This window comes from Carassius auratus, unplaced genomic scaffold (genome assembly GCF_003368295.1).
Source record: "Carassius auratus strain Wakin unplaced genomic scaffold, ASM336829v1 scaf_tig00214405, whole genome shotgun sequence".
NCBI lineage: Eukaryota > Metazoa > Chordata > Actinopteri > Cypriniformes > Cyprinidae > Carassius > Carassius auratus.
Window position 1 is genome coordinate 214574 of NW_020527645.1, and position 25626 is coordinate 240199.

Consider the following 25626-nt stretch of genomic DNA (forward strand, 5'->3'; position numbering starts at 1 on the left):
TTAGCCTCTCTGATGCCACGGGACAGGTTGGCCCTAGCTGTTCTCAGGCCCACCTCATCTCAAGCTCTGAAGGCAGCGTTCCGTGTCTTCAGGAGTCTGTAGACCTCCCCTGTCATCCATGGCTTCTGGTTGGCCCGGACAGTGATGGTTTTTGTGACCGTTACATCATCAATACACTTATTGATGTAGGCAGTGACAGTCTCTGAGTACTCCTGGAGGTCAGTGGTGTTATTGCATGTGGCAGCCTGTTTAAACATGTCCCAGTCAGTTGTGTTGAAGCAGTCCTGAAGAACCTCTGATGATCCTTCTGGCCACACATTAATCTGTTTGTAAACTGGTTTGGCGACTTTAATGAGTGGTCTGTATGCAGGCATTAGCATAACAGTGATGTGGTCTGAGGCTCCGAGGTGGGGGAGTGGGAAGGCTTTGTAAGCTCCTCTCTGTGTGGTGTAAACAAAGTCCAAAATGTTATTACTTCTTGTTGGAAATTCGATGTGCTGGTGTATTTTTGGAAGCACACTCTTAAGGTCAGCATGGTTGAAATCCCCAGCTATGATGAGAAAAGCATCGGGGTGTGCTGTCTGCTGCTCACTGATGTGCTGGTACAGTTAATTTAGTGCGTCGTTCCTGTTGCTGAAGATGTTGAATGGGGGAATGTACAGCAAAATTAGCAGTATAGCAGTATATTCCCTCGGCAGATAGAACGGCCGGCACTTAATAATCATAAACTCCACCAGGGGTGAGCAGTGTTTGCAGATCACAACAGTATCGTGGCACCACGCGTCATTGATGTAAACACAAAGCCCACCGCCGCGGGTTTTTCCTCCCGCGACGAGAGCTCTGTCCGCTTGATAGCACGTCAGCTGGTCAAGCTGAATAGCGCCGTCTGGAACGCTGTTGCTGAGCCATGTTTCCGTGAACACAAAAACACAACAGTCTCTTACAGTCCTCTGAGTTGAGCGTAGTAATCGAATGTAGTCCAGTTTATTGTCCAACGAGCGTACGTTAGCCAGTACGATGGTGGGGATAGATGGCTTGTGTGGGTTAGCCGTTAGCCTAGCCCGGATACCTCCGAGCTTACCCCTCTTCTGCTTCCTCTCACGCCGCTTGTGGCGCCTCCGCTGCGGGCGAGATGCAGTAGTGGGGGTCGGTGATGGTGAAGGCCTCCATGGCAGATCGAGATCCCGTAGCTGTTCCGCGTGCACGGAGTTTAACTGTAAAAATGCGGTTCTGCCGACATCAAGCAGAAACTCGCGACTGTATTTGCGCTTACAGACAGGTAGACGCGATGACAACGTACAAAAACACTGCGACTCATAAGACAAAAAACACGAAAACACCGTTCTGTCGGGACAGAGAGAAGCCGCTGCGTGTGGACGCGCCGCCCTCTTGGTTATATATATATATATATATATATATATATATATATATATATATATATATATATATATATATATATATATATATATATATATATATATATTTATCTTATTTTGTATGATTATTTATGTGTACATGCATACGTACAATTGTATGTATGTACCTGTAAGTATCATGCTTTCCTGTGCAAAATGATGTGAATTGCACAGTAGATTGTGTTCAACGACAATGTTTTCTAGAAGTAATCCTGAGCCCATGTTGTGATTTAAATTACAATAACACTCCTGTATGTGATGCAGTGTCTAAGGGACCGAAGATCACAGACATCCAGTATGGTTTTCCGGCCTTGACCCTTATGCACAGAGATTGTTCAAGATTCTCTGAATCTTTGGATAATATTATGCACTGTAGATGATGATAACTTCAAACTCTCTGCAATTTTTCTCTGAGAAATTCCTTTCTGATATTGCTCCAGTATTCCCACAGCATTGGGGGAATTGGTGATCCTCTGTCCATCTTGACATCTGAGAGACACTGCCACTCTGAGAGGCTCTTTTTATACCCAATCATGTTGTCAGCTGACCTAATAAGTTGCATATTGGTCATCCAGCTGTTCCTTATGTGTACATTTAACTTTTCCAACCTCTTATTTCTACCTGTCCCAACTTTTTTGGAATGTGTAGTTCTCATAATATCCAAAATGAGCCAATATTTGGCATAAAATTTCAAAATGTCTCACTTTCAACTTTTGATAGGTTATCTATATTCTATTGTGAATAAAATATAAGTTTATGAGATTTTTAAATTATTCCATTCATTTTTACTCACAATTTGTACAGTGTCCCAACTTTTTTGGAATTGGATTTGTATATATAATGTGTGCATGTGTTATTATATATATTTTATATATTCTCTTTTAACTATATATAATAACCCAGATAGCATACATATCTGGGCCTCATCTGGGCCAACTATGGCACATCTGGCTCAGTTCTGGCAGCGGCAGAGGTTATATGGGCCATCTTTGGCCCACACACATCAAGCCGGTTTTAGTTTGAGTTGCGGCATGCTGTTTATGGGCCAGATCTGGCCCGTGTGTGACAAACCGGCTTCAAATTGAGTCGTGGCTTGCTGTGTGTGGGCCAGATCTGGCCCGTGTGCGACAAACCGGCTTTAATTTGAGTCGTGGCTTGCTGTGTGTGGGCCAGATCTGGCCCGTGTGCGACAAACCGGCTTTAAATTGAGTCGTGGCTTTCTGTGTGTGGGCCAGATCTGGCCCGTATGCGACAAACCGGCTTTAATTTGAGTCGTGGCTTGCTGTGTGTGGGCCAGATCTGGCCCGTGTGCGACAAACCGGCTTTAATTTGAGTCGTGGCTTGCTGTGTGCGGTCCAGATTTGGCCCATGTGTGACAAACTGGTTTTAGGTTGAGTTCTGGCTTGTTGTATGTGGGCCAGATATGGCCTATACCAGGTGACCAGATGTGCCATTTTCTGAAGACACATCCTGGCAGATCACCTTACTTTACCAGTCAGTGGTTCTAAAACTATTTTGAGTACTGGACGCCCATAATATTTCAGGACACGTAATATAAATACATACACACATTTATTTGACCTACACGGACCTGTTATGAAGCTGCAATGTTATTCGATTTTTTTACATTTTTGTACCATGTCCTCTGGTGTGACACCATGTCCTTTGAACTTTTTCGGAACCACTACAAATTTTTTATGCTTTGTTGTGCATTAATATGACACCCCTAAATTATATATATTTTTTATTAAAAAGTGCATGTTAAGCTACATAATCCTAGAAAATTTTGCAAATGTGTCTTGCTTGCCAGTAATGACAGGTTAGCTTGGATTAGCAAGGTCATTAATTGACAGAAAAGGCTGAAACGTCCTTTGGTGTGATAAAAAAAACAAAAGTCCTCCATTACTGTCACACCACAGGACAAAGTTTCTTTAAAAATGATTTTAAATAATTAAATAATATTTGTTTAACTCCTTTTTTATACTTTTAAATGCAATAATTACATTCATTAAATTAAGCTCTAATCATAAAAAAAAAATCTTTAAAATATGACAATTTCACGTTTTAATAAAAAAAGTTACAAAAAAGGAACTTTTTTTCATGATATTCACATTTCTTCAAGATGCACCTTATACACACACATACACACATACATACATATATGAGTTTTCGTAAAAGCAACAATACAAAATCTTAAACTATAAAAGTGCCACTTTGTCCCACTATTATGCGCAGGCCTGGCATTTTGCACTGGGCTATAGAACTACAAAATTAATTTTAAATTACCAATATCATGATTGAATGACATTTTGAATTATGTAGTGATCTAATTCTATCCACCAAGCAATTGTATGTGAATGTGTGAGACTTATGGTCATGGTTATAGGGAAATAACAAGAAGAACAAAGTGCAGTAAACGGTAAAACTGTTTGCACTACAAACCAGTACGTTCATAATTAAGACAATACATTAAAAATAACATGGTGAGATACAGCAGTTTGCAACAGTAAACAGCAAAACAAGCTGTTTGTACAGCTAATATAGCTGGAATGACACCGAAAGCCAGACACATTAAATTTACAAATGGCCGCGCCCCCTCTTACAGAAAAAAAATAAGGGGCATATGTTTATTAATATGTTTATTTATTTAACGTAAGCGTGTGACTTTTAATTCGTGACGTGCTTTCATGGGCGTGCGCGCGGACCGGATGGAGTTGCCATGGAAACGGAGCGCAACACTGCAAATGTCACGAGGAAACACCCCGTTTCTCGCTGATTTCACTGTTTTCAGGTGAGTTAAGTCCATAAAATCACACAAATATTACTTATAACTGTTGTTGACACTTCTATTACTTGTATTTGACTCGCTTCTGTTGTTTATTTACTTTATAGGAATGGTTTAATGTCTTCGAAAAAGTCAGTTAGCATTTCTACCGTTTTCAGACGACGTATCTTCAGGTATGATAACACTATTGTGCTCTTATTTATTAAAGTTTGGGCTTTTAATCAAATCTTCATCTGTAGATAATAGCTTGACTGTTTTGTTGGTAATCTTTCAATGGATGGTTGGAAATTGCTTAATTTATTTAACCTTAACATTTACACTTTACTGTTTATCGATGACGTCACGTTATCAAGGAGCACGAAAATTGGCAGAAAACTAAAGTTGTTTACCATCTTTTATGGTAAACATAAAACTGTTCTGCGATTTCAAGAGTGACAAAATAATCCTTCTACAACAGAAGGGAGTTTTCAAGATTTCAATATTTCTGAAGGGAGCTGCTGACAGAGATGTAGGAAGCGCTGAAAAGGTTAAGTAACCTAATATGCATTTTTTTTCACAACATATATCGCAATGAATCTGTTATTTAATTTATTTATTTTTTGCATGTCACCTGCTCTAGCTTGTTTCCATCTAATAAACCTGGAACTGCAGACTAAATATTGTTGGCTCTGTGTCAAATTGCTTGTTTTGTTCCTAGATTCTTCAGTGCTGATGGCCTGCTGCATCCAGCAGAGTCGGAGTGAACCTACTGTAAGACAACATCTCCAAGATGCTATTGACCACAAGACTAGTACAGTAAGTCAAACCTCAAATATACTGTACACCAGTGTTCAAAAGCTTGAAGTTGATACAATTTGTAATAATTATCTTCTGCTCACCTCTGTAGTAATTATTTGATTAAAATATGTAAAAAGAGTAATATTGTGATATATTATTACAATTTAAAATAGCTGTTTTCTATGTGAATACATTATAAACTTAATTTATTCCTGTGATGTGCAGCTGTACTTTCAGCATCATTCCTCCAGTCTTCAGTGTCAGGTGGATCCCTCAGAAATGCTGATTTGCTGCTCAAGAAACTAATCATCAGCGTTGAAACAGTTGTGCTGCTTCATTTTTTTTGTGGAAACTGTGATGCATTTTATTTTTCAGGATTCACAGATGAATACAAAGTTCAAAAGACCTGCATTTATGCATTTAGCAGACGCTTTTATCCAAAGCGACTTACAGTGCATTCAGGCTATCAATTTTTACATATCATGTGTTCCCGGGGAATCAAACCCCCAACCTTGCACTTGCTTGCTTGCTAGCACAGTGCTCTACCAGTTGAGCTACAGGAACACTAGTTGAAACAGATGATTTTGAACAATTTGATGCATGTAACACTAACATTCAAATGTTTGGAGTCTATGTGACAATGAATCCAACAAAAAAAATTTCAGCACGTCTGTATTTTAACATTGATCATAATCAGAAATGTTTCTTGAGCAGTAAATCATCATATTAGAATGATTTCTGAAGATGTGTCACTGAAGACTGGAGTAATGATGCTGAAAATTCAGCTTTGATCAAAGGAATAAATGACATTTTAACATAATATTCACATAGAAAAGAGTTGTTTTGTATTGTAATAGTCACAGTGTTACTATTTTACTGTAATTCGATTCAATAAATGGAGCCGTGGTGAGCATAAGATATTTTTTATAAATGCATAAAATATCTTACAGACCCCAAACTCTTGAATGGTTGTGTAAATTACAGTTATGATGTTCCTCCCAGTTAAATTTTATCAAAATGTATTAAATGTTACTCTGGCATATGCAGTCCATTCTATAGAGACTGTGTCTGTTCCCCAAAAACAGACAACAAATAATATGTTTATTAAGCGATCTAGAAAAATTATTTCAGTTTAAACATACTAGATTAAAAATAGTACTCAATGTACTCCATTGATGAAATAGGAAAAAGTGCACATTGCCTGAAATGATATGAACAGCAGCTATGCTAATCTTTCTCCCTTTGCCTTCCTGTTTCTGCAAATGTCCATCCCAGGGTTATTAGAAACTGCACAGCACAGGACTTGCAGGACTTGTGAGGACTTCAGATGATACCAGTACTCAAAAGACCTTAGATGATGGCAACTATAGATGGACATACAAACTACCGCCACTGCAAAAAAGGTAATGTTAATTTGAAAGAGCTGTGTCACAGTATCAAGGGCTCCCTTATCAGTTCTGCTTTCAGTACTGGAGAGTAAAAGATAAAAAAAATTTTGTTTGATGTTTTTATTAGTACATATACGTTATCTTGCACATTTTATCTCCACAACAGATTCTAATTTGAAAGAAGTTTATAAAGCATGTTCGCTACTCCCAATTCAGAAGACTGAATCAGCCTGTGTATCTGAATGTTTCTCAAACTCACTCCTCTCTGCCGCGTCTGAATTTGGGATTTTCCTTAGCTGTCAGTTATAAACGTCAAAATTAAAAGAAATAAACATTTGAAATATAGCAGTCTGTGTGTAATGAATAAATATAATATACAAGTTTCACTTTTTGAATGGAATTAGTGAAATAAATCAACTTTTTGATGATATTCTAATTATATGACCAGCACCTGTATATCATTGCTCTTTTGTTGATTTTGATTGCTTCCATTGTGCTCATTTGTAAGTTGCTTTGGATAAAAGTGTCTGCTAAATGTAAATGTAATGTTAATGTGTATTTAACTATATTTATAAATATTTATCTCTATTTTTTATTTTGTAATAATGTAGATGTATTTGTTTTATATCTATGCATGCAGTTGTATTCATGTATGTATATTTATTTGTCTAATTTTTATATTTTAATAAAGCAGTTTAGACAACATGAGTGTTTTCTTTATTCTGGATGAATTACATATTCTTTTGTGTCTAGAAAGGGTAAATATGGGCCATATCTAACCCAGAAGTCAGCCACAACTGGGAAGGATCTGGGCCACATCTCAGAAATGGCGTGGTTGACATCTGGGCCAGGTGTCGCCCATGCCATTTGTGAGATGCGGCATGGATCTGGTACAGTTGTGGCCGACTTCTGTCAGACAAAACTGGGCCAGATCTGGCCCTGATGTCACCCACACCATTTCTGAGATGTGGCCCAGATCTGATTCAGTTGTGGCTGACATATGTCAGCCAGACTCAGGTTGAGTCATCGCCGTCATTCCGCGCGGTATGTGGGCCAGAAGAATATGGGAGATGTGGGCCAGAACTGGGCCACATGTCATTTGCTATCTGGGAAGTATTGTACAATGATGATGATGATGATGATAAGAAATGCACTGATATTTTATCTGGTGTATTTCGTAGGTAGTTCAACAGTGTTTTTATGTTTAAAAAGCCTATTACATTCATGAAAAATGACAATGTTTATGTGTTTATAATGTAATAAATAGCTTATAATGTAATAATTGTTGAAATATCATGAGCTCGAGAAGTTTCAAGTAACGAAGTACAAATACTTTGTTACATTACTTAAGTAGAAATTTGGGGTATCTATACTTTACTTGAGTAATTATTTTTCAGCCGACTTTTTTTACTTCTACTCCTTACATTTTCACGCAAGTATCTGTACTTTCTACTCCATACATTTTAAAAATAGCTTCGTTAGTGCAATTTCATTTCGGCTTGTTTTCATTCCGGCTTGTCATAATAAAAAAAAAACCTATCCAGATAAATCGCGCCATCCGGATGGAGTGATTTTGATTGTGGTTGGATTTGATTGTGGTTGGACATTCATTCTGCCGTTGTCAGACTACTTGTGCATTCAAAATTGCACTAGATTGTTATTGGGGGGGGGGGGTGAAATGCTCGTTTTCACTCAAGATCCTGTTAATCTTGAGTACCTATAGAGTAGTACTGCATCCTTCATAACTCCAAAAAGTCTTTAGGTTTATTATATTCATAAGAGAAAGATAGTCTGTACCGATTTTTCCCGGAAAAACACAACCGGCTGGAGACGTGACGTGTGGGCGGAGCTAAAGAATCACGAGCGCCAGTAGGCTTTTGCCTTGAGAGCGTTTGGAAGCTGTGATATTACCGTGAAGACAAAACCAACCAAAACAAACCATGGCTAACAGTCAGATTCAGCGTATATTTATGATCCAGAATCATATCCAGAGGCTCAGATTTAACAAGAGAAGCATCAGCAACGACGTCTCTATGTGGTATGTACTGAAACTGCATATATTTGCTTAGCGGTTTTGGAAAATGACTAAGTTCCACATTGTCGTCTTTTTTTTTTAAGCTGTACATGTGGAAAGTGCAGTTTGATGACAACATCGCATGTTGTTTACTTGATGTGCTTACGCGCCAATAGCTAAGTTAACAACACAGAGATATTTGAAGCAGTTTTACTCACCGCATGCGGTTCCAACACACGATCGTGACCCTTTTTCATTGGGACTGCATTATCCTTAAGAAATAAACAATGTGCAAATCCGGCGTCAAACTGGGCCTTGTTTGTAAAACAAGCATCTTCGAAATGCAGGGGAACAAACACAAACACTTGCACAACTCCGTTGATGCTCTGTAAAAATAAACTCCATCCACTGGTCCCTTAATGCTGTTTCTCTTTTGGCAATCTGTGAAGGGTTGTCTTGCCCTGGCAACCAAAAACACACTCCTTTTGTGACATTTCGCGACGCTCTCGCTCTGATCAGTGAATGTCTGTTGTGCTCTCAGTGCTCTGCTATACGGGAGCGCGCGCTCTTCCGGCAGAAGTGCCCTTAGGACCCATATAAGGAAATTTCACTCCATCTAACGTCACACAGAGCCATACTCGAAAAAAAACTTTCCGAAACTTGTGACAAACCGGAAGGAGTATTTTTGGAACAGAAATACTCCTTCAAACGTACAACTTAATTTTTGAAACTTCGTCCATGTTTAGCATGGGAATCCAACTCTTTAACAGTGTAAAAAACTCAGTATGCATGAAATAGCATTTCACTCCCCCCCCCCTTAAAATGAATGGTAAACTGATTATTTCCTACTGATACACTACAGTAAAAGATATAAACAACTGGCTTAAAACACGTTTTTGGGGTGAAAATACTAATGTGCCTAAGACTTTTAGACTTAGAATCGGTTCAGGCACCGTTTAGGCGACGGTACCGTTTTAAAAGTATCAAAAAGGCACTGGACCCTAATTAAAAGTTATTTTTTTCTAACTGTCTCATTTACCAAATGGTTGCTTTGTCTTCGTCCTCCACAACTTAAGCTACTGTAGGTAGTTCGGTAGCGAGACGTTTTAATAAATTATTGTTTGTGATTGACGATGCAAATGACAATGTTCTAATAAGTAGGCTATACCAACTTTGTAACTCATTACCCCCCCCCCCCCCCACCCCCCCACACACACTGGAAAATACAGGAAGCTATCAATCAAGAAGGTATCAGGATTTTTGGTCATTTTTAGTTTTTGATTATTTAGTTGGATTAATCATTTATTTTGACCGCACTATAATGTTTATTGTATATAGACAACCATATAAGGGTAATTGTTACTAAGCCTGCACCAATGTTCTTGTCAATTGCCATCGCAGATTCCTGCAGGTAAGCGTGGATGTACATTTACATTCCATTAAAGCTTATTGATGACATGCCTCTGAAGTTTGACTTTTTGCACCATAACAATACTTATAGGCAACTAGTCATCATATCTCTAGTTCTTTAATGTATTTGCATTGTACTAAAGTGCGTTCATTTTCAATGGGCATATATGCAGCTTAATCAGGTAACCTAGTGCATCACAAATTTTTCAACATGAACATTTTAATATAACATTATAGTCATTATGGCCAATGGCCTTTAGAAAATTGTTTTTTCAAGGAGGTGCGGTAGTGCACAATAAGTTTTTGCTCTTAATGCCATTTTTTTTTTCCTTACATTACTTTTACTTTTATACTTTAAGTAGTTTTTTTAAACCAGTACTTTTACACTTTTACTTGAGTAAAAAGCTTGAGTTGATACTTCAACTTCTACAAAAGTCTTTTTAAACCCTATTATCTATACTTCTACTTGAGTAATGAATTCCAATACTTTTGACACCACTGATGAGCTCAATATATTATTAAGTTTTGAGAAAATTACAATATGAACATTTTATTACAATAATGGTGTAATACTTATTACATTATTTGCAGTTTTTACATTATGTGCAGTTATTACATCATTAACATCGTTAACAGAGTCTATATACAATACCTCCAGTTGCTATGGTGATTTGTCTCACTTGATGTCCATAGAAAAGGAAGTCAAAGGTTAGTGCCACCCGCTATTAAGGAGACAGGGAGTATGATTATGAAAAGATACATGAGGAAGAAATAGAAAGAAAAAGGAAGTAGGCAGGGAGTTAAAATGCCTAGTAACAAAATAACAAGCTAGAAAAAGATGTTTATTTAGCCCATGTGAGTCATGTGCATAGAAAACAGGAATATCTCTGCATGGTTTTCTCACCGATGCTTGTCGGTGTGTGTTGGATAGGATAGCATGCACTCTGACAGGTCCTTGATGCACTGAATCAAGATCCACCCAGAGATCCTGTGTGTGTTTGTCACCAGGACCAAAACTGCGCCAGGAGTAGTACCTCTGGGAGTCCTCCTGAGAGACAAATAGAGAGAATATTTAAAATATATAAATAAATAAAATAAAACTCCATAACGTTGATAACTAATCAGTCAATAAAAATGAGCAGGATAAAGGAAGAAGAGGTCAAAATACAAGATAAGGCAATGCACGTACAGCAAAAAATATTTTTTTAATCAATAATATTTGCATTTGGTTGGTTGGTTAGTTTGTTGAATGCATTTTATCACACACACACACACACACACACACATACACACATTAAATTTGGGTAGTCCTTGATGATTTATTAATATTATTATTAGTCCTTAAATAATATGTACTCCCTGCTGTTAAAAATACATTTTCTAAACATTTAGTACATTATAAATAATATTGTCACAGTTATGGACATTTTCTTGTGTTTTTCATTACCCATGTGCTCTTTGTGACCTACTTTTCCCTCATGTTTGACTATGTCTTTATGTCCAGGTGTGTCTAGTCGTTACCCTGATTCACATTCCCTGTATAAGTTGCATTCTGTTCAGTGGTTGTTTGTCCGGTCTCGTTGATGTGTACGTGTGTTTTCTGCCTTCCTTCTATGGATTACCCCTATGTGGATTATTAAAGACTGTGTATCATTATCTTTTTCTTCGTTATGTGCTCCATCATGCACCACACTGTGACAAAAGACCGGACCATACAACAGTAAAGCGGTGTTCCCCCGTCGTTTTCTTTTTGTTGTTGTTTTGGTCAGTTTTTGTTTTGTTTATTATGATTGATCCTGCCACCTGGAAATCGCCAACCTTACCCATTACCCAGACTACTGCTTCTGCACATTCTACAAGACCAGTGTGCACTGGTGTCCTGTGGATCGCTGCTGACTGTGGACATCGCGGATGACACTTCAGACCCAGAGCTCAGCCCATCATCTCCCTGCTGCATGGAGCCAAAGCCTTAGTCCACCAATGATGGAGAGCAAGAGCCTGCCGCAACCGACGAGCCATCACTAGTAACTGCGACAGAGCTGAGGATTGCTGCAGAGCTAGAGCCCATTATGTCAGACCAGGTGTAAGGGCCGGCAAACAGGGCTTGCCATGTTTAAGAGTGCTATTAAGACAGAGGGAAGCTCTGCCCACTGCACCATGACTGATGAGGAGCAGCATTCTATGGTTTGGGACTGGGATATATATGCAGACATGCCCCCTCTTCTTCTGCCTTCATATGAGCTCTCTGTCCACCCTGAAATCTCTGCATACCCAAAAATGACCACAAATTTCATTCCCCTGTCTTCTGCACTCCCAGTATTGGAAGTCGCTACATGGTGTGTGGGCAGCACATTCCATCCCTAAAGAGACTGGTGCTCACAAATTCCCACCCACCCTCCGCTGTCTCCTGTCTGCCCCATGCTCACTCTCAGCCCACTATCTGTGTGCTGGATTTGCCTCGGGTCTGCCAGTCTCCATCGGCGTCATGGCTAGAGGATCACTTGTCTCTGCCTCCAGCCTCTGAGTCCAGGACTCTACCTCGGCCCTTAGACTCAGCGGCTCTACCATGGCTCCTAGCTCCCTCCTCTCCCTCGTCCCTCCAACTTCCGCCTTGGAGTGTCGAAGACCATCCGCCGGCTCGGGGAACGTGTCAATCTTTCGTTTGTTATCTGGTTCTGCTTGGTATTCATTTTCAGTTCTCTCTTCACAGCACTTCAGTCAGTGTACTGTTTGATTAAATTAATTACTCCGGAATACTGATTTATTTTAACTCCAAAATGTATTTTCGATGCTTCAACAAATTCTAACTGACCCTCTGATGTCACATGGACTACTTTAATGATGTTTTTATTACCTTTCTGGACATGGACAGTATACTGTACATACGTTTTCAATGGAGGGACAGAAAGCTCTCGGACTAAATCTAAAATATCTTAGACCGTGTTCTGAAGATGAGGTCTTATGAGTTTGGAACGACATGAGGGTGAGTCATTAATGACATAATTAATAACATGGCATGTGGCATAATGTACTTGCAATGAAATGATTTGCGTGCTAGTCCACTAGAGTTTGTTTTGGTTGCCATAGTTACGATTGTGACACATAAGTCTTAACCCACTTCCAGAGCAACTTTGAACTACACACGCGCAGCACATCAACACAAGTGTAAACAAACTCCACAGTGTTGCCAAGCTAACGAAATGGTTGTGTTTACATTGAAGTCTATGCTCAAGCCACTAGCCTCAAAGGTTAGTAGTTAGCAAGCATTAGTATCTAGTGGTTGAATAGTGTCTGTTTGGGCAATGCTAAATCGATTTAACCCTTTAAACATCTCAACTATACACTTGTTGGTCCCTTTATCAGTCTTATTTCTCCCTTTTCTCACTATACCACTTATTTGCATTTTACTAGAAAGGGAAATACTTACTCACAATTATTAATCATGTCAAATTCAAATTTAATTGAAACATTAAGTTTATTTGGAATCATTCAAATTTCCCCCGAAGATCATTTCATATGATCATTACTTCCAGTATACTCTTTTGGGCCTAATTATTTTAGGTACAAATAAGCCTTGAACTTTGAAAGTTTAAGTAACCTTATTCTACCTACTTTACTTATTACCCATCTTAATATAGTCTTTTCAGACTTATACTTACTCATTATTTTATTGTTTTATCCTATTTTCTTCCTGTTTTGGTTACACACTTAGCTACTATTATTTTATTTATTGATTTCCTCCTTCATTTAATTTCATTTTTGCTTATTTTGCAAATTTTTTACTTTTTAATTTTACTTTTTCTTACCATTTCCTTTCCTCTGTGTATCCTAGCTTGGGAACAACACAACAGAGCCCTTACTATTAAGACATTGTTATCCCAAATTAACAAAAAGGGTAATTCAAAATAAACATTCCAAGGAGACAAACAAAACAAAAGAGGGAACCGGAAGGAACGGAACGGGAACTCGGAGGACGAGAAGGCAAGGGTAAGTCTCGGGAGACGAGAACATTGATAACACGGAGGGTAAGGACTCCATACAAACAACAGGGACAGACAGGTATTTATAAGGAGACTAATGACAATAGATTTCCTGCACCTGTGCGATTAACTGGAGTGCAATTACTGTGAAGACCGGACCAGACTAGAGGAATTATAGTGCCTATGGTGAAGTGCCTAAGGAGAAGTGAGCTCACTAGTGGACACCCAGGAAAACAGAGACTGACAGCGTGACATTACCCCCTCCTCCACGGAGCAGCTGCCAGATGCTCAACCTGAAACTAAGGGAAAACCAACAGATAAAGAAACTAGGAGGGAAGTGGAGCGGCGGTGGGCTAGGGGGAGGGACGGAGGGCCAGAAACATGGTACACAGAGACAGGAGAACCAGGTAGAATGGGGAGAAAGAGACAAGAGAAGTGTAACACAAAACAAGGAGTACAGGAGGATCAGGGGGAGGGACGGATGGCCAGGTCCAAAGAAGGAAATAGAGAGAAAAACAAAAGAAAACAAAAATACAAAAACGTAAGTCCACCAGGGCAGAACAGAAGACCACCACAACCATGTGGTCAAGGCAGAAACCCTCCAGGGCAGAGCAGAAGACCACCACAACCGTGTGGTCAGGGCGGAAGCCTCCCAGGGCAGAGGAGAAGACCACCACATCCTTGTGGTCGAGGCCGGAGTCCCCCAGGGCGGAGCAGAAGACCACCACGTCCTTGTGGTCGATGCCGGAGTCCCCCAGGGTGCAGCAGAAGACCACCACGTCCTTGTGGTCGATGCCAGAGTCCCCCAGGGCGGAGCAGAAGACCACCACAACCATGCGGTCAGGGCGGAAGCCCCCCAGGGCGGAGCAGAAGACCACCACATCCTTGTGGTCGAGGACAAAGGGCCCCAGGGTGGAGCAGAAGACCACCACATCCTTGTGGTTGAGGCCGAAGTCCCCCAGGGTGGAGCAGAAGACCACCACATCCGTGTGGCCAGACCAATGGGAGGACGAAACTCTGGTAATCCTATGGTGTTTCTACTGGATTCCAGAAGATCTGTGCTGACTTGACTCTGCTCATGAAGATCATTGGTGACTTGCATTTGTTCATGAAGATCCCCGGTGACTTGACTCAGTCCTTGAAGATCACCGGTGACTTGACTCAGACTTTGAAGATCACCGATGACTTGACTCAGACTTTGAAGATCACCGATGACTTGACTCTGTCCTTGAAGATAACCAGGGACTTGACTCTGTCCTTGAAGATCACCAGGGACTTGACTTGACTCTGAAAGGTCAACGGTGACTAGCCTTGTCTCTGGAGAGTCCATGGTAGCTAATCATGACTCTGGAAGGTCAAAGGTGACCTAACCCTGACTCTGGAAGTTCAATGGTGACTAACCCTGACTCAGGAAGGTCAATGGTGACTAACCCTGACTCTGGAGGGTCGACGGCGACTAACCCTGACTCTGGAGGGTCGACGGTGACTAACCCTGACTCTGGAGGGTCCATGAACACCTGCCTCGACTCTGGAGGGTCAACCAAAACCTGACTCAACTCTGAAAAGTCAATGGGCACCTGACTCATCTCTGGAAGGTCAACCGGAATCTGACTTAATTCTGGGGAATCAACTGGAACGTGACTCGACTCTGGAGGGTCAACAGGAACTAGCCCTGACTCTGGAAGGTCAATGGTGACTAACCCTGACTCTGGAGGGTCGATGGTGACTAACCCTGACTCTGGAAGGTCGACGGTGACTAACCCTGACTCTGGAGGGTCCATGAGCACCTGACTCGACTTAGGAGGGTCCATGAGCACCTGACTCGACTCTGGAGGGTCAACCGGAACCTGACTCAACTCTGGAAAATCAATGGACACCTGACTCGACTCTGGAAGGTCAACAGGAATCTGACTTGATTCTGGGGAATCAACTGGAACGTGACTCGACTCTGGATGGTTAACAGAAGCCTGACTTGACTCTGGACAGCCAACTGGAATTTGACTTGACTCTGGAAGGTCAACAGGAACTAGCCCTGACTCTGGAGGGTCAATGGTAACTAACCCTGACTCTGGAAGGTCGACGGTGACTAACCCCGACTCTGGAGGGTCCATGAACACCTGACTCGACTCTGGAGGGTCAACCGGAAATTGACTCAACTCTGGAAAGTCAACGGGCACCTGACTGGACTCTGGAAGGTCAACAGGAATCTGACTCAACTCAGGAAAGCCCACTGTAACTGCCTTCCTCTGTAGTGGCTCCGGGCTGGCGGCCATCTTGTGCAGTGGTGCTGGCTCCGCAGACGTGACGTGAACAGTTTTGGGAATCTCTAGGATTTTTGACAGACTGGAGAAATAATCCAAAAATGTCTCTGCTGCCATCTTGGGCATTGGTACTGGGTTGGCAGCCATCTTGTGCTGTGGCGCTGGACTAGTGGCCATCTTGTGCGTTGGCGCTGAGCTGGCGGCCATCCTGCACTGTGGCGCTGGACTGGTGGCCACTTTGTGCTTTGGCGCTGTGCTGGCGTCCATCTTGCCTCTTGGTGCTGGGTTGGCAGCCATCTTGTGCTGTGGCGCTGGACTGGCGGCCATCTTGTGCGTTGGCACTGAGCTGGCAGCCATCTTGTGCTGTGACCCTGGACTGGCTGCAATCTTGTGCGTTGGCGCTGAGCTGGCGGCCATCCTGCACTGTGGCACTGGACTGGTGGCCACTTTGTGCTTTGGTGCTGTGCTGGTGTCCATCTTGCCTCGTGGTGTTGGGTTGGCGGCCATGCTGCTCAGCGGTACTGGGTTGGTGGTCATTTTGGGCAGCGACACTGGACTGATGGCCATCTTGCACAGCGGCACTGGCTCAGCCGATTTGCGTCTCCTCTCCCCTCTCTGTCCATAAAGGGGAGATGGCGGCTCCCATCCGAACTCTGGGTCAACGGGAGACCACAGTGGAGATCGCTGCCGGACCTCCTCTTGACTGCTTACTCCGGAGCGACCTCCCCTGGTTCCACGGAACACAACCTGGCGAGTACCCTCAAAGCCATTTCTCTCCCGCTTGATGGCTGGGGAGGAAATTGGAGCAGACATACCGCTGGATCTCTGTGATGGAGTCCTTCTGTGACGTTCGTGCACCAGAGAAACACAAGGAAAGGGAGAGATCCAATTGCAGGTAAGTTTATTTAACAAAAAGGGTAATTCAAAATAAATGGTCCAAGGAGACAAACAAAACAAAAGAGGGAACCGGAAGGAACGGAACGGGAACTCGGAGGACGAGAAGGCAAGGGTAAGTCTCGGGAGACGAGAACATTGGTAACACAAAGGGTAAGGACTTCATACATACAACAGGGAAAGACAGGTATTTATAAGGAGACTAATGACAATAGATTTCCTGGACCTGTGCGATTAACTGGAGTGCAATTACTGTGAAGACAGGACCAGACTAGAGGAATTATAGTGCATATGGTGGAGTGCCTAAGGAGAAGTGAGCTCACTAGTGGACACCCAGGAAAACAGAGACTGACAGCGTGACACACACTCAGCATTACCTACACCCAGAGGTAACCACATCTACTGATAACACATTGAACAAACCTTTTCTTCCCACAAGTAGAAAATCAAATTTTTGCGTAACATAAAGTTAAATATATCCACTATTAAGAAACATGCAACCACCCCCACAACAGCTAGAACACCTGACAATAAGTTAAGGTACATGACACGCTGGCACTTACTCTTATTCTCATGTGCTTTGAACGGCTAGTCATGCACCACATCAAGTCTGTCCTCCCTGGACCCCTCACAGTTTGCATATCGATTCAACTGCTCAACCGATGATGCCATCACCACTGTCATCACCTCATCACTCACACATAGAGAAAAAAGACTCATACATCAGAATGATGTCCTTAGACTTCAGTTCAGCATTCAACACAATCATCCCTCAACAGCTCATTAACACACTGGTCCAGCTGGGGCTCAACACTCTGCTCTGCAACTGGCTGTTAGACCTTCTCAAAATAATAAATAAATACACAAAGCAAAATAAATAATAATGGTAAAAAAAATAACAATATTAATACATAAAATACAAGAAAAAAATATTTACAAAGATTTTAGAAAAGATGACACAACCTTAAAAGATGAATGCCATAGATTAACAGCTTTCACATTAGATCCATGTATGCGAGAAGTTGAGAGCTCCATTGAGATAACGTCCAACAAATAAATCGCCCAGGTTCATCTATCCATTGTGTTAGAGGTCTTCACAGTGCACCCGAGACCCGTCGACCCCAGGCCCAACCCGGGTCCCGTATCCGGGTCCGGGTCGGGTCTGAATAAATTAATTCAGACCCAGGTCTGGGTATATATATTAATTTAGTCCCAGGTCTGTTTAACATTGTGTGCAATACCCGTGCGATCAGAGACATCTGACTCGGAGAACACCCTACCATGATCAGACACTGCTTGTGTTTTTTGTAACTTGCAACTTGTAAAATTCGGAAAAGAAAAGTGTGAGCCTAAAGAAAAAAAGCGATCTCTCTCTCTCTCTCTCTCTCTCTGCTCTTAGAAGCAAAATACGCACGGTAATAATGCTTGCAGACTTGACACACTCATATGTAATATATTTCAAATCAGCAACGAAATCGGAGGTGAACTGTCACATGAATTTTTTTCTATGACATTCAAATTACATTAAAAAGCATATTTTAGGTTGATCCAGCTAGCACGCATGTGCAGTCTTGAGCGCCTGCTTCTATGGCAACCAGTGAAGGACAAATCACGCTTTACATTTTCTCCCATTTTTATAATAATATAAATGAACCATTTAATCTTAAAGTTTTAATGGTCAGATTCAGACTTGACGCAGAGCGGAGAGCACAGAGATGATAGCAAATAAATAATGTCAGCGGCCATTGCATTGCACGAGCAATCGTTATTATAGTTCAAAGGGGCAAACAGTCGAAGTTATTATGCGAGTTAACTCGAGTAAGAATGTACATGTGCACAGTTGCATTTGTCATCCGTCACCGTGACATCAAGTGGACTTTTGAAGCTGAAATAATGAGTGGATTAAGCTTGGACTTGGAATAACGAGAGGAATATCATGGATGACTTTCTTGTCCAAGGACTGTAATGTATCACAGGCAGTCAGGTACAAGAGAGACTACGTCTCCTTAAATTAGGTCATTTGTATATTTTGTAAGAGTTTTATTGACCAGGTTCGGGTCCAGCTTTTGAAATAATAGACAGGTCCGGGTTGGTTCGGTGTAGTACAATACGGGTCTCTTTTGGGATCGGGCATGATTTTGCTGCAGTAAGAGCAGCTAACAGTAAACATCTTTGTTGAACGGACAAGGTGAGGTCCCAAAAGTCATTCATGAAAAAATGGTGTGGAGTCAAACATAAATCAGTACTCAACAAATAAGAAAGGTCCTGTGAGAGCGGAGACCAAAAATGAGAGAGAGAGGGGCACTCCCAAAAAAAAAAAAAAATGTGCCTAAAGATCTTGCGAACAGAGATTGCACTTAGGAGAAGATGTCAGATTCATATGAAAACGTTTCACTGGAGTCAAGTAAACCCTATGCAGCAATTTCCAATGAATCATTTGGTGTTTAGAGTTTTTAGAAGACAGTTTAACAATTCCCCATATCTGAACCGAAAATAAAACATGCACATCCTCATTAAGAACCTTAGCCCAAACATTTGTAATAGATAAAGGTTTGTAAGAATGCTCAAGAAGAAAAATATAGATGACTGAAGCAGAGGAGGGAGATTTCTCAGAGGGAAGGATTAGTTTGTGCAAAGGGTGAATAGGCAGTTGAGAGTTCCAGGGCACCCCATATGCCAGTAGGGCCGATCTAATGCGCAAATACATAAAAAAATGAAGTGCATGGCAGATTATACTGAGTTTTGATATTTTTGAAAGGATTGTAAACCACTATCATTATAGATATCTCCCAGAGTGTTTACTTTATGATGAGTCCATTGTGGACAATGGAATGGAGTATTGCCTGAGTCACTAGTCAGTTTAATACGAGTATGTTTCCCATCCAATATATACCATGAAACACATACATCAAATATGTTCCAGTAGCCAACTGGTGGATTGAGAGGAATCATAGAATAAAATAAATTAATACGAGCTAAATCAACGATAGACGAGTCTGAAGAGAAGGAGGAAGACGAAACCAATTTTCCAAATCTGAGGATATTTTGACAAGAATACGATTATAGTTTTTTGAAAGAGTTTCTGGTAGGGAAGGAAAAACATCTATCCACAAATATTTAAAGTTTTGAACCAATGGAATAGATACAGAAAGGGAAATTGGATCAAATTTAGAATTGAGGCAAAGTAGATATGACTTACACTCCAATTAATTTTAATCTCAGAGAGAGATCCAAAATGTTCAAATAAATTCAATACATGAGGAATAGAATGTGACGGCTTCTCCAAAAACAATACGATATCATCAGAGAATAAAGAAATATGATGATGAGTATTCCTTATAATTATGGGAGAAATAGTTTCAGATTGTCGGACTGTTTGAGCTAAGGGTTCCAAGGATAAGGAAAATAACCGAGGAGAAAGTGGGCAACCCTGACGAGTACCTCGATGTATAAAGAATGGGTTAGAGCAAACAGAACCTGTGAGAACAGAGGCTGCTGGATTGGCCTACAGAACTTTCATCAAGTTTATAAAACTTGATCCTAGACCCAGATGCTGTAGTTCCGACAATAAATAGTCCTATTCTAGCTGGTCGAAAGCTTTCATTGCATCTAGAGATAATACTGCACAAGTGGAGGACAAACTATTAGTTGAATTAATAATATGATATAACCTGCGTAAGTTATCCAAAACTGAGTGAGATTTAATGAACCCTGTTTGGTCATGATTTGGACAGCTTAGGTAAATCAAGGTTGGACAGAAAAGATGCAAAAGAGTCAGGATCAAGGGTCTGAGAGTAACACAATTTCAATTAGCTGTATGTATATACTCTACATGTGGAAAATTTGACAATAAAGCAGACTTGACTTTACTTGACTACAGTAAGTCTTGGCCTGTCACACAGGGGCTACCGCTTGCTCTTGCATAAGCTTGCTGAAGGAACTGTCTCAACAGATCCCTAGTAGCAAAAGATGTACCAAGATGATCAAGGCTTTTACCAGCTCATGAAAGGGCATGAAGCAACCATGTGAATCCCTTGCCATATAGGTCTTAAGAAAAGAATGCAGAGTTCTAGCGTGCAAACTTACCACAGTGTGGATTTTAGAAAGTGCGCAAAGATTTCACATGCACACTTAACATAACATGGATATTAGGATACCGTTCTAAGGGGCTCTTGTGGCAAAGAGCAGCTCATAGATTCAATGGTACATCCCAAAACTAATATGTTTGAGATTCATCAACATGTTCTATTGTATAATGCTTGAGTGGATAACAGTAAACTTATAGTTGAGGAGAGGGGCAAACACCCAGCTCTCAAATGAGAGGGGAGCTCAACCTTCCGCATGTTCCAGTGCTGGAACAGCTAGTAGTAATTTACTTAGCAAAGGGAGCAACACACTCATTTCTCAACGAGAGAGGGGGCTCTACCTACAGCATGTTCCAATGCTGTAATGGCCAGCAGTAGGTTACCTAGCTGAGGGAGCAAAAACCCAGCTCTCAACGAGAGAGGGGATTTGAACTACAGCATGATTGCTAGAATAAGAAAGGTAGGTGTACTGAAAGCTTGACAAAAACTCAGCGCATCAGAGAGTTGGAGGAAGGGCCTAGTTCACCTGATGCTGCTGGTTCCAAGTACTCTGGAAAAACAGAGAACTCAGAAAGGAGAAACACACTCACAGGCAGCACTTTTGGTAAAGGGGATCACTGCTAAACATACCACAAGAACAGCCCCAAAGAGGGAGGAATTTAACTCATCAGAAGGGGAGAGAACTCGAGCACCCGAAAGGAAGCACTATGCTCACAATAACCCTCAATGCTGAGGGGAGCAATGCTTCAAAGTTTTTAATAGAAACACAGGTTGAGTGGAGCCCAAGGTAGCAGGGTCTAACAAAGCTAATATGGGTAACCCTTACCGTACAGGATTTCAGAAAGTGAGTCTTATGTGCACACTTACCACTTGTGTATTTTAGAAAGTGCACAAAAGTGTTCAGCGTGCACGCTTACCAGAGCTTACCCCGTGTACTTAAAGCTTGAGCCAAATGGGAGAGGAAAGTTATCTATACTTCCCGCTTGATGCCTTAGCAAGAGGGGATTATACTGATGAACAGGAAGCCCCTCAGAGCAACCTAGCCAGACATCCAGAAAATTTTTTACAGTGCCGTGCCGGGGGCCTGATGATCAAGAAAGCTCCAGCAGAAGCCTAAGACCTGGCCGGATAATCTAGGAAGCATGAAGCCAGAACCAGGGCTATCTTACTGGCTGGACACAATATCGTAGAGTGAAGTTACACTGCAAGTTACGCACCTGTTTTCTGAATCAAGCCAAGTGGGAGTGCTCACAGAGGATCACATCCCTTAGACCTTGCCTACTTTCCTTTGACCCGCAATTGCCCTTACCCCTACCTGCAGGTGGGGAAGGAGCGAGAGTCGCAACACTAGCCTTCTGTGCCCATCTCTAATCCACAGACTGAGACGAACCAGGACCTCTCTGATGTTCGGTTCAGACTCAGAGCTTCGTGGGAGGATTTGAAGGCTTCTGAGCATGCCTTTCTTCCCTGAACTTCTCGACTATTGTCTCGACAGAAGTACTGAAAAATTCTCAAGTCGTGTGCAATGGAGCCATTGCCTGACCTGCTGCTGCGTATGCCCTGCCATTTAAGAGAGATGTCTCCTGAAGGGTCTTAGATGGCAAGAATGGAGTATTAAGAGAGGAGGTCTCACTCATAGAGACATAGCTAGCGAGCATCTCTTCTACAAGGGGCATTCTCTCGTAGCCATTTTTGTGCATCGTCTCGATATGGGCATAACTTGTATGCTGGGATTAACGGATGCTTGAGAAAAATGGCCTCTTCAATTCCTTCTCTATCTCTGTATGGAGATCAAAAAGAAATGGAAGACTCATCTGAGATGGAAAGCTATGGCCAGAAAGATAGAGCTCATCGAGACGACCCCGCAGCATCACTTTCTTAGCCCACTTCCACAGCAAGTCCAGCAACACATGGTGTGATCCATAACCACCTACAGCTCGTCGTATGCATGGCAGGAGGATTGGGAAGGCTCAGGCTCAGCTTCTTTGCCGTCCTCTAACAGCTTATGCTCTTCCTGGGCTGAACCATGCAGAGCACAGGCACCCGGATCAGACGAAGTTTAGGATATAAAATCATCCTCCAGCGGCTCTCTCTCATTCACAGGCAATGCATGCGAGAGGAAAAGCCTCTCTTTAAACTCATCAGCCAGATCTGCCTGTGCTCCCCACGAGCTCATTCTCCTTTGTACCTCAGCAGTGGCAGGTCCTAATCTGCAGGAAACAGATGGCTGCTTTTCTTTCCTCGAAAAGAGAGACAAACAAGAGCGGAGCTTTTTCATCAGAAAACGATCACGATGCATGCATATTGCCCCCTCAAGTACATCGCTCTTACCACTTTTAAAATGCACTCTTCAAACAAAACAGTCAGTGAAGATGAAGAAGAGGATGACATGTTCTCACAGTGGCTATTTATACTATAGTCGCACCGGTAATGACGTCATGGGCACCTGTGTTTTTCAATGTATGCTTAAGACACAGGTTACGAGGCGTTCCCCCATAGTGAACCCCTAGAGGACACGGATTGAAGTTCCCTTGAAGGGGAACCTGTCATATCTGTCCAGGAAGTGACTAAAGGCTGGAGTAAACTATGACTTTTAAAATTTAAACAGATTTTAAAAACACCATGTATGTGCATGTGTATGATGTGATCCTCAGTCGTTTAGTGTATGCTGGCCAGTTTTCAAAAAGGAAAACTGGGCATCATATACTAGATGACGGAGGATCATACACTACCAACCAGGCCTTCAAGTTGTTCCGATCACAACAAACTCACCCAGAAACGTATGAATTTTTGCTAGAAAACATGTTAAATTAAATTAAACGACAATTTGTTCTAAAATCTGCTGAAAATATCACACGTTTGTTCTGCTCTCTCTAGATGGAATCAAAGTCTAAATGTAAAAAAAAAAAATGTGTCTGAGACTATCACACACTACGTGATTTTCTATTAATATGTCAGCTCAAATCTACAAACTACCTCTGAGCTTTGGCAACTAGCATCAACTTCTCAAGCTGTAAATCAGTGGAAAATTGGTGCAAAAATCATGTAGCATATTCCAACCTTAAGAGACTATAGATAAGTTGACATCCATTTAAAGCTGCAGTTGGTAACTTTTGACGCTCTAGCGGTTAATAAACAGAACTGTTCTGTTGATTGGTTGTAAGCAACCAATCAGAGCTGCGGTCCGTAACTTTTTTTTTGTGTTCAAAGTATACAAAATGTATATAATAAGCGAGTACACCATGAATCCATTTTCCACCAGTGTTTTTAGCCTGTCCTGAATCACTAGGGTACACCTATAATAAGTGTTTATATCAGGACTATTTTAGATTGCTTCAGGGGTAAAGCGGTGGAGTAACCCAGTACCTTTGTGATTCTTCATAGACATAAACAGAGAGAAGTAGCTCCGGCTACAATGTCTTTCCGCAACATGCAAGCAGTTCTGTTTATTAACCGCTAGAGCATCAAAAGTTACCGACTGCAGCTTTAATAAGAGGCTTTATAATGAGACTAGTTTCTGTGTTCATCCCCAATGAATTAAATATTTTGTTTGTTTTATTTTATTTTTGAATTTGTGTTACTTAGCTTGAACACTGACTGATGTTGCAATGTTCTTAAATGACATTTCATTTTTTGTGATTGACTTAGAACAGTGGTTCCCAAACCTGTCCTGGCGTACCCCCAACACTGCACGTTTTCTTTGTCTCCCTGATTAAACACATCTGATTCAACTCATCAGCTCATTATCACATGGGTTAATGAGCTGATGAGTTGAATCAGATGTGTTTAATCAGGGAGACAAAGAAAACGTGCAGTGTTGGGGGTACGCCAGGACAGGTTTGGGAACCACTGACTTAGAATGTTCAAACAATTAAAAAAATCAATTATTATTTAAAAAGGTTGTTTAAAATAAACAATAATGCTTGATTAGACATTATGTGAGCTTAATGGGGACAGGGGTGTGCTTAAAGGGTACAATGTACAATGATGTATATCTTAATCAAAATGCTTTTGTCATTTAAATTAAAATTAAGTATTTTTTTGTGTAAGAGATCTCAAATGTTTTCATAATAGTTAATGCAATCAACCAATACTTTAAAATATCTGAAAAAAGGAATTCTAGCAAATTCAAGATACTTTTATTTGTTTTACACAAATCACAAACAATTATGTACCATTTGTACAAACACAAAAAACAAAACTCTGTAATTTGTCATATTAAATGAAGATGAAATATTTTCAGTTGGCACCAAACTAATAGCTGCTTGCTTAATAACACAGACAAAACAGGAAACACGCTTTACACATTTATCACAATTTTAACTATAAAGCATAAAATATACAGAGAGCAAGACAGAATATGGTGGGGGAAGGTGCAATGAAAGAGGGAAGAAGAGTGGGACAGGTAGAAAGAGATTAACAGAGAGGAGGATGTTAGCAAAAGAGGAAGAGAAAGAGAGGAAGAAGAGAGCAGGGCGGAGCTGTGGTGGAGGTAACTAATTACAACTACTCACTTTACTGTAATTAAGTAGTTTTTTTTTTCGTTTACTTGTACTTTTTAGAGTATTTTTAAAGCTGTACTTTTACTTGTACTTATATACAAATTACTTTTAAATC

The 25626-nt window shown here is 41.1% G+C and overlaps 1 protein-coding gene and 1 long non-coding RNA gene across 4 annotated transcripts in view; one reads left to right on the top strand and one right to left on the bottom strand.

The window, feature by feature from the left end:
- The window catches only part of plxdc1 (plexin domain containing 1), a 293884-nt gene that overhangs the window by 93094 nt on the left and 175164 nt on the right, over positions 1-25626 (bottom strand). For all 3 annotated transcript variants that reach the window (XM_026257640.1, XM_026257639.1, XM_026257641.1), the window contains 2 exons: positions 10694-10837; positions 10442-10511 (listed from right to left, as the gene is read on the bottom strand). In XM_026257640.1, the coding sequence (XP_026113425.1) occupies positions 10442-10511; positions 10694-10837 (214 nt within the window). The remainder of the gene's footprint in view (positions 1-10441; positions 10512-10693; positions 10838-25626) is intronic.
- Positions 4147-4697, top strand: LOC113091955 (uncharacterized). The gene is made up of 3 exons (XR_003287483.1): positions 4147-4206; positions 4308-4373; positions 4658-4697. It is a non-coding gene; the product is annotated as an uncharacterized LOC113091955 (long non-coding RNA).